Source organism: Panicum virgatum, chromosome 7K (assembly GCF_016808335.1).
Source record: "Panicum virgatum strain AP13 chromosome 7K, P.virgatum_v5, whole genome shotgun sequence".
In the NCBI taxonomy this organism is placed as follows: domain Eukaryota; kingdom Viridiplantae; phylum Streptophyta; class Magnoliopsida; order Poales; family Poaceae; genus Panicum; species Panicum virgatum.
Window position 1 is genome coordinate 21735723 of NC_053142.1, and position 10157 is coordinate 21745879.

Below are 10157 nucleotides of genomic sequence, written 5' to 3' on the forward strand. Positions count from 1 at the left end.
GCGCCCGAGGGCATCGCCGTCGTCTTGCCAGCAAATCCGACATGGCTTTTGCCGATGCTTGACCACCTCTCGGACAAGCTAAGCAGAGAGCCCTCCCATTGTGGCGCCTCGCTAGGCCCGTGCGCTGCCTCCTTCTTCCTTCCCCTGTCCTGGGGAGCGTGAGGCCAGAAAGGCCGCAACCTCATCCGCACATGGGCGCCGCCGATCTAGCAAGCCACCACCGCCACACCACCCTCATGTCGCCTCCAGGCACCCCAGTTGCCACGCGGGCGCAGAGCTGTACGGATGCTGCCGACCTGCACACGCACCGTCGGGTACCCAGACTACAGCGAGGCACCCAGACTGCCTGCGTCGTGCCAGATCCGCGGCCCTCCGACACCAATGTCGAGAAAAAGTCGTCCGCGCCGGCAAGCTTCCTCAAGCACATCCGGCGGCCGCGCCCACCCAAATCCGCCGAAGGAAGGGGATAGGGCCTGCCGCCGCCTTCCCCGTGAGCCGCGCTGGCTTCCGAACGCTCGCTCTAGCAGCGGCGCGGCAAGCGAAGGCATCTGGGGAGGACGGCGGCTAGGGTTTTAGTGGAGATGCTTGAGTCGTCCCCGCGCGGACAACGTGAGGGCAATGAGTCACGTAGATGGTATAGGAAATGGATTACGATATACATGTGCATATCATGAGCCAAAACGAACTGGCTTGACTTTTTTTAATCGGAAACACAGTGAGAAAGACCCTCACTATGAGAAAAAAAATATTAAAGAAAGGAAAAAATCCATTTTTGACCATCCAACTCTGGCATCGGTTTGGTTTTAGCCATCGAACTCCAAAACTGGATATGTTTAGCCATCCAACTATCAAAACTGTTCAAATTTGACCTTCGGGCTGTTTTGGTGAGTGGTTTTAATTATTTTTATTTGCAATTAAGTCCTTAGATCTTAAAATGAGGTCATTCCCGCGATCACGCGTTTGTAACAGTGAGCTTTATCTTTTAAAATGTTCTTTATACTATTTTATCACTATTAGTTATGTTATTCTTATGTTGTTGTGTAAAAACAACACTATAAGAAAAGTAAAACAAACAATTACAAAATAATATGAACAACATTTTAAAAGATAAAACTCATTGTTACGAACACATGACCACAAGAATCACTTAAATTGAAGTGATTCTTATGGTCATGCCTTCGTAACGATGAGCTTTGTCTTTTAAAATATTTTTTATATTATTTTGTAATTATTTATTTTACTTTTCTTATATTTTTTCTTTTTACAATAAAATATAAGATAATATAACAAATAGTGATAAAATAGTATAAAGAATATTTTAAAAGATAAAGCTCACCGTTACAAATGCGTGACCGCAAGAATGATCTAAATCGGAGGTACGAGTAAAAAGTAATAATCATTTCAAGATCTAAGGACTTAATTTTAAATAAAAAAATTAAAACCGCCCACCAAAACAGTCTGATGGTCAAATTTGAACGGTTTTGATAATTGGATGACTAAAGATATCCGGTTTTGGAGTTCGATGGCTAAAATCAAACTGAGGCCAGAATTGGATAGTCAAAAATGGACTTTTTTCTTAAAGAAAAGAGAAGGTCACAACAAGAAACACAAAAACACTAGCTATATTCACCAAGCACATGTTTACAATTCTCCCCAAATCAGGTTTTATGCCAATCATGAAAAACAGGGAAAAATCCTTGGCCAAAAAGCAACCACGGCAGGAGTGCTGAATGGCTCTCGAGCGGGCCACCTTATCACCATTCAGGTAAGCCTGACGCACTATTCTATTCCTCCGGTCCTTTTCCCCCTCCAATCAGATTTTCTTTCTCCAACAATCCGGCGCTTCATTGCCGCCGTCCGATCCTTATCACTCCCGCCGCTCGCACGGCCTCCTGCTCGCGCGGCCACCTGCTTCTCTCACCCGCACCGTCGGCCCGCCGCCGTCCTGCTCCCCAGCCGGTCCGCCGCTTATCCTTCCCCAGCTTATCTCGGCGTCCTCCGCCCAGCGCAGGTATCCTCCCGCCGCAACCGCACCTTCGCTTGTTCCTCCCGTAGGCGGCGCTCGCTCCTCTCGTCGCCGCTCGTCATCGCACCCACCCTGGGCTAGTGCTGACTGCTTTGCCTGTTGGTTCGGGTGGGCTAGCTCCTTGCTTGGCCGGATTACTCGATTTGCTGGGAGGAACGAACGAATTGCTCGTTTCGTGACGCAAAATCTTTTCTTTGCTGGCGGTGAACACTGGAATCCATAATTGTTTAGGGAGGATTAGTTTTCTGCGTTGTGGAGTTGTATGTTCGATTTAGTTTGTCAAATGCGTGGATGTTCCTCTATCAAATTTGAATGGGCTTTTATGGATTTTTATTTAGTTTCACTGAATTTGGTAACTGTTGAAAAATTTGACCTTTCTGGGTTTGTCTAAGAATTTTAAAATTTCGTACCAAAGGCTTTGGTAACAATTGTGTTCCAAAATTTTGATTTTGTAAGTCATTCTGCTACAGGTGACTGACAGTGGTATCGAACACCTTCTGTCCTCAAGCTTTATGTGTGCAAGGGAGCATTCCTAATAATATATCGCCATGGCATCTCCTGCTTCCGTCACAAACCTCGGAAGCAAAGGGAGGCCTGGCCCGCTTCCAGCGGCTGTTGCAAGGAGGTCGCATCTGGTTACACGGATCAGTTTCACTGGATTTGATGGCATTCGGCGGTGGCATTACGAGCCAGGGAGGCTGTGCAGGTGCATGGTCATCACTAATCTGATTGAGGAGAAGGGTGTTCAGTTCTCGTCAAGAGGGACTGTCAGTGTGAAAGCTGATGATGACAATGATCTGCTTCTGAAGCCTCTGCAGAAGCCAGTCCCGCCACAGAAACCAGTCCAGCCGAATGGGCCACCTGAGGGCATGAAAACGGCATCACTGCCTGATAGGAAGGCAACGAGACCGACTGTAGATGACAGAGAGAAGGTCAGGGAGTCGTTGGACGCTGTATTGGAAAAGGCAGAAAAGCTTGAAGCCTCGAGCTTTGGAAATGGAGATGGTGGAAATGCCATGCCCAGGCAGAATGATGTTTCGATGCGCAATGGTGCAGGGACAACAGCAGTGGAGGAGGCTGGAAATTTGAGAACGACAAAAACACTAAAGAGTGTATGGCGAAAGGGGAACCCTGTACCGACTGTACAGAAGGTAATTAGAGAGCAGCCACGAACAGAAAGTAGGAATCAGTCTGCACCTGCTGCTAAACCTCCAGTGTCATCTCCATCAAAACCAGTTCCTCCACTACTATCAAAGCCTTCTGTAGCACCACCACCTCGTCGTCTTGTCAAGTCTGATAAATCGAAGGACAAAAAAGGACCTATCCTAATAGATAAATTTGCTTCCAAGAGGCCAGCGATTGATCCAGTTGTTCCTGAGGAGTTGTTAGATCCACTAAAGCCAGTACGAGGCCCGCCAACAAAAGTCAGAGTTGATCGTCGTAAAAAACCTGAAACACAAGCTGGTTCCCGCCGACGTATGCCCAATGACGATGGATTAGTTGATGAGGATACTGCTGATGTTCCAATTTCTGGTGTTCCGGTGCGCAAGGGTAGAAGGTGGAGCAAGGCAAAACGTCGGGCTGCAAGGCTTGAGGCTATGCAGGCTGAAGAGCCAGTCAGAGTTGAGATCCTTGAAGTAGGTGAAGAAGGTATGCTGATTGAGGACTTGGCATATGAATTGGCAGTTGGTGAATCAGAAATTTTGCGCTTCTTATCTGTGAGAGGTGTTATGCTTGATAACGTTCAGACTCTGGATAAAGACTTGGTTAAGATGGTTTGCATGGAATATGATGTTGAAGTACTAGAAAGTGGCCCCATGAAAGTAGAGGAAATGGCAAAGAAAAAGGAGTTCCTTGATGAGGAAGATTTAGATAAATTAGAAGTAAGACCTCCCATTGTGACTATCATGGGCCATGTTGATCATGGGAAGGTACCAAAGTCTGATGGCAAATTTTTGTACTCCCATCTTTTCTAAAGTATTGGCTGTATGACACTTCTATCTTTGTTTGCAGACGACTTTGTTGGATTACATAAGGAAGAGCAAGGTAAACTCGTAATAGCTTCTTTGATTTGTTCCATCTGTCAGTGATTAAGTAATATGGAAGCTTTTAATTTATTCTGGACATAGTGATAGAAATTACAAGGTTCTATGAATTGTTGAACCAATGAAATTCCATTAAAGGTGGTGGCATCTGAAGCTGGTGGTATAACACAAGGGATTGGGGCATATCAAGTACTTGTACAAGTTGATGGAGACCCTCAAGCCTGTATTTTTCTGGATACGCCAGGCCATGAGGTTTTGTGTGTGTGTGTGTGTGTAATTCATGTTTCTGACCTGCTATTGCAAGTATTCCATCGTGTATGAGGTATGACAGTGCCATTCCTAATTCTTTTATATGACAGGCGTTTGGTGCGATGCGAGCTCGAGGAGCGCGAGTAACTGATATTTGTATCATTGTTGTGGCTGCGGATGATGGTGTTCAGCCACAAACAAGTGAGGCAATTGCACATGCAAGGGCAGCTGGAGTTCCTATTATAATAGCAATAAACAAGGTATTTCTTCAAATCTTTTCCTTTTCTGATTCCATTAGTAGGAATTGTTCCAACCCTTTCTTACCAGTTAGTTCACCCAAACAGATAGACAAGGAGGGAGCTAATCCAGATCGAGTCATGCAAGAGCTTTCCCAAATCGGACTTATGCCAGAGATGTGGGGTGGTGATACCCCAATGATTCAGGTTGTTGATTTGTCACAATTTTAAACAGAAGTTCAACAATTTAGCATCTTATTACCTATTTGAGCTGTTTAAATTGATATCTGCCAGATAAGTGCTCTTACTGGAGACAATGTTGACGAACTTTTGGAGACTGTCATGCTTGTTGCTGAGGTATATTTCTGTTTGTATGATGTTTTTAGGTAATCTATTCAGTTCCTTTTTGACTCAAAACTTTTCTATACAATTTTGAAGTTACAAGAATTAAAGGCCAACCCACAAAGAAATGCAAAGGGCACTGTTATTGAAGCGTGCCTTGACAAGGCCAAAGGGCCTCTTGCCACCTTAGTTGTTCAGAATGGAACCTTAAACAAGGCTGATATTATTGTGTGTGGTGAAGCTTTTGGAAAGGTTGGTTTCCTAATTTCCTATTTGTCGCATATGATACTATGTCGGAAATATTTTGGAAAGGCTACACTGGGACGTATATTGTGGATTAAGTATGTTAAGATCTCACTAATATTGTAACAGATCCGAGCAATGTATGACGACCGTGGGAAGCTTGTTGACAAGGCAGGACCATCCAACGCCGTGCAGGTTTTTTCTTCCCTATTTTCACTCCTGCGATTCCTTCCTACTTTGTAATTATATCATATTTGCATATTTGGTAAAAGAATTTGTACTGAAATTGCATTTTTATTGCTTTGCTGCAAAATATACATTGATTCTTGTAAAATTTTGTTTGTTTACTAGTGGACTGAAAATAGGGAAATTGTTGCATAAGCTCCTTTTGATTCAGGTTTTGCAACTGTGCCCGCCAAGCTCAATTATTGTGGCATGTTTCTTGTAAAGTTGTACTTTCAGAATGCATCAAGGCCCTCAGCTTTATTAAAATAAAGATATTGATACAACAGAGCTGGATCTTGATAGGTGACATGCCAGCCATGCTAACTGTGCTTTATTTTTGCTGCATTAATTGGTTGGTTATTTGAGAAAGGCTAAATGCCTGATTAGTGATGGATTACACAGTATATAGCATTCAATTAGTTATGACTGAGCTCTAGTCAGTGGATTTGTGCCAGTCATGGACACTCCTAAGCAGTGTGACAATGAAATAGCTTTGTTCTAGACATGCATTATACCTTCCAACTTTGCTTTTTTTTTTGCCTTTAGTAATACAAATGATTGAAAGGTCTTGAAACGCCAGTGTTATAAGCATCTTGATTTTTTTTCTAAAACATTGTTTCAGGTTATTGGCCTTAATAACGTTCCCCTCGCTGGTGATGAATTTGAGGTTGTTGATAACCTAGATGTTGCACGGGAAAGAGCGAATGAGCGTGCTGAAACATTACGCATAGAAAGGATATCTGCAAAAGCTGGTGAAGGGAAAGTCACTCTCTCATCAATTGCAGCATCAGTTTCATCTGCGAAGCAAGCTGGGATTGATACACATGAGCTGAATGTCATCCTTAAAGTTGATTTTCAGGTAATACTTGTGAGCAATGTGGACCTTTTGTTTAATATCTTGTTCTTTCTTTCTAAGCAAAGCAACAATTGATCAATAGGGTTCGATTGAGGCCATTAGGCAAGCTATCCAGGCATTACCACAAGAAAATGTCTCTCTGAGGTTCCTACTTCAAGCTCCTGGAGATGTGAGTGTTAGTGATGCTGATATGGCTGTTGCTTCGGAAGGTATTATATTTGGATTTAATGTGAGAGCTCCCGGATCAGTTAAAAACTATGCTAAGAAGAAAAGTGTTGAAATTCGGCTGTACAAGGTCATCTATGATTTGATTGATGATTTGCGGAATGCCATGGAAGGTCTTCTTGAACCTGCTGAGGTAACACCTTTATTTAAATGAATATGTTTTACTTTCTCCATTAGGATGCTAGCTGGGAGCTTTCCTGTTTTTTGTAAAGACTGAGTTATGTTAGTGATTTATTTGTATATTCATCCTTGATACATGCTATTCTACAGGAGGAAGTACCAATTGGTACAGCAAAAGTTCGAGCGGTTTTCAGTAGTGGCAGTGGCAAAGTGGCAGGTTGCATGATTACTACAGGAAAAGTTGTTCAAGATTGCAATGTTCGGGTCCTTCGTAGAGGGAGAGAAATATATGTGGGTTCACTTGATTCCTTGCGAAGGGTGAAAGAAACTGTTAAGGAGGTATGCAAAATCGTCAAATATTCTTACTGCAGTTCACTTCCTTGTTAATAATACACTAATTGAAGAAACACATTTCACCCTATATTGGAATATGTTTTCATTAGCTTAAACAAAAAATAAATTACTTCCTGAACAAGGGAAAGGATATTATGTCAGCATTACTTTGTTATGTTCACATGCGCCCTAACTGGAGAATAGAACTTCTGCTCACGATGTTAACTGGATTTTTTTTTCCTTTCCACTAGGTTGGTGCTGGGCTAGAGTGTGGCATCGGGGTAGAGGACTTTGATGAATGGGAGGAAGGTGACGTTGTAGAAGCATTCAACACTGTCAAAAAGGCAAGAACCCTCGAGGAGGCCTCTGCAACCGTAACTGCTGCTCTGAAGGGTGCAGGGGTCCAGCTGTAGAATTGGCAGTGATGATAAATGATAAGTGGTTTAACAGCTACAGCAGCCTGTGGCCAACAATATTTTTGGCAACGAAACAGGAGCACGTTGATCGAGCTGCTGAAGAATGACACTCATGTACTTGTACAGAAAGAATTTATGCAGGCCAATTCATGATGTCTGAGCTGGACCATGTCATGCCTCCGGAAGCTGCATCTGCTGCTGAAAGTTGTTGTACATAGTGGAGACGAGATCAGCTGTTTTACACTTTTTAGTTTTGCCTCTAACAAGTAGATAATGGGTGTCTAATTTTGCAACTGCTGATTTTTGACATGAGATGTAACCTGCAACGGTGATGCCACGCATGGTATCATTGTTCAATCATCATTCATACTCTTCATCATACGTAAAAGATGTATTCTGAAGAGAGAAGATCAATAAAGAATTAAAGGAGTTGTTGAGCCAGAGTTAGAGAGGAGTTGTGAGGTCATTTGGCTGGTGGTGTGGTGTCGTTGATTGTTGTGGTGCCCAGTCTGTTCCTTTTTTTAATATAATCAGCAGCTCTCCTGTCTGGTTCGTTTCAAAAAAAATAAAGAATAAAGAATAAAAGGCAATGTGGGAAGGGAAGTCGCTCTCCTAATGTGCTACAATCTGTTTGAATCTATTACAGAAGATTCAATTTTTATTCTAGAATTTGTGGAGCCTTGTTATCTGTTTTCTCCCACATAGCATGTTCTTTGTTCTATGGTTTATGTGAAGTTAGATAGTTTTAATTTGACTATATTGAATTATAGTTGGTTTTGACGTTTCTAGATACATGGTTCAAATTATCGGTCATTTCAGTTCAGCATTACTTGAAGGAACTCCGGTTGGCTGATGAGGAACTAATACTAAACCGATTCGAACCCACAACCTCAAGCCTCGCATGCAATATTTTTTGCCATCTCATCTATGCATTACATGTGACTTTGTGCGAGATGCTTTCCTTTTAAACAAATCGTGGATGCCTATTTAATTAGGACCGGGCGAAGACGCCGACTGGTACTAAAGGGGTCGGTATCATGCACCGGTACTAAATGGCCACGCTGTTTTAGTATGGAGGCAAAACACCAACCGGTACTAAAAGATGACTTCCTGGAGATGTTATGATCCGGTATTAAAATGGCTCTGGAGATTAGATCGCCACCCATGCGCCCGGGCAAAAAAAATCCTTGGCCACCTGTGCCAAGAAATGAGATGCCGCTACAAGTTTGTCCTGCAAAGAATACTTCTGAAGGATAGCTCATGTACGGAGCCAGTGCATAGTTGAACAGATAACCAAAAAGGAAGATTTTTTGTTATCAAATACCACTGTATTTCTGCATATCCAAACAGACCAACACAAGGCTGCCGCGTCCAGAAGTACTAGTGGCTTATATTCTTTAGGAATTCTATTGAGCCAATTCCCGAACATACTAGGCATATTATGAGGTTTTGGTATGCCCCAGGCCGCATTGACCGAAGCCCATACCATTCTCGTGAATCGGTAGTCAAAAAACAGATGTTGTATCGTTTCATTTTCACGACAGAAACAATACTGTTGGTTCCCCTGTCAATTCCGTTTTGCAAGATTATCCTTTGTAAGAATAATGCCTCGTCTAAGATACCAGAGGAATATTTTTATCTTGAGTGGGGCTTTTAATTTCCATATTCTCTTATTTTGGTTAGGAGTGTTCTAATTGATTAATCCCAGATAATGTGATTTTACTAAAAAAAACACTTGTCTGGTCTAAGTTCTATTTGAAGCCATCCCTTTCTTGGCTTAGATTGATAGTTGATAGACGTGAGACAAGATTGTTCCACATCACCAACTTATTGCCAATTAGATCTCTACGCCAGGAGAGATTCAGGATATGTGTACTTAGTACATCAGCCACCGTGGTTTAGGCCCTATTGGATATTGGTCCCATAAAGGACTATTTCCTAACCAAGTGTCTTCCCAGAATCTTATTTAAGACCCATCCTTTATTATGAAAGTTCCGAATTAAAAAATCTCGTTTTACCTTCATTAGGCTCGCCCAGAAATGTGAATCTCCGCTCTTCCATTGGACCTGCACCAATGGTTTAGGCCCTAGGTATTTATTGCGTAAGATTTGCTGCCATGTACCATCTGTTATTAACAGGCGGTATAGCCACTTACTGAGCAAAGCTATGTTTTTTAATTCCAAATTGTGAATCCCTAGGCCTCCTTGATCCTTACGTTGACACAAGATGTCCCACTTTGCTAGCCGATACTTTCTTTAATGCTCGTCAATTTTCTAAAAAAATCTATATCGAAAATAATCCAACTTTTGTCGAACCCCTTTTGGGATTTCAAAGAAGAACATCATGTATATGGGCAAGCTGCTAAGAACAAAATTAATGAGTGTTAAACGACCTCCAATTGAAATCTTTTTACCTTTCCAACTACTGAGACATTTTTCAAACCGTTCTTGGATCATCATCCAATCCCTATTAGATAATTTCCTATAATGAATCGGAATGTATCGGATTGGGAAAGATCTTGGTTTACAACCAAACAGTTCCATGTACAGGCTTTCGTAGTTTTTCGCTTCCTCAAAGCAAAAGATTTCACTCTTATGAAAATTAATTTTGAGACTCGATAGCTGCTCAAAAGCACCAAGAATTGTCTTCATGTTATGAGTCTGCTCCAAGTTATGGTCGATAAAGAGGATTGTACCATCAGCATATTGTAGTATTGACATCTCATCATCTACCAAATGGGACACCACACCACTCAACAAACCCTCTGCTTTTGCTCTCTTAATGAAAATTGTGAGCATATCGGCTACTATATTAAAAAGAATGGGTGAGAGTGGGTCACCT

The 10157-nt window shown here is 42.3% G+C and overlaps 1 protein-coding gene across 1 annotated transcript; it reads left to right on the forward strand.

Annotated features, from left to right (window-relative positions):
• The first annotated feature begins 1784 nt into the window (after positions 1 to 1784).
• On the forward strand, positions 1785 to 7763 carry LOC120640526 (translation initiation factor IF-2, chloroplastic). Its single transcript, XM_039916396.1, has 13 exons — positions 1785 to 2011; positions 2497 to 3957; positions 4040 to 4072; positions 4210 to 4323; positions 4431 to 4580; positions 4665 to 4763; positions 4851 to 4913; positions 4995 to 5150; positions 5271 to 5336; positions 5989 to 6225; positions 6305 to 6580; positions 6718 to 6906; positions 7152 to 7763. The coding sequence occupies exons 2-13, from the start codon at positions 2575 to 2577 to the stop codon at positions 7311 to 7313; spliced, it is 2928 nt and encodes a 975-aa protein (XP_039772330.1). The 5' UTR covers positions 1785 to 2011; positions 2497 to 2574; the 3' UTR covers positions 7314 to 7763.
• The last annotated feature ends 2394 nt before the right edge of the window (positions 7764 to 10157 follow it).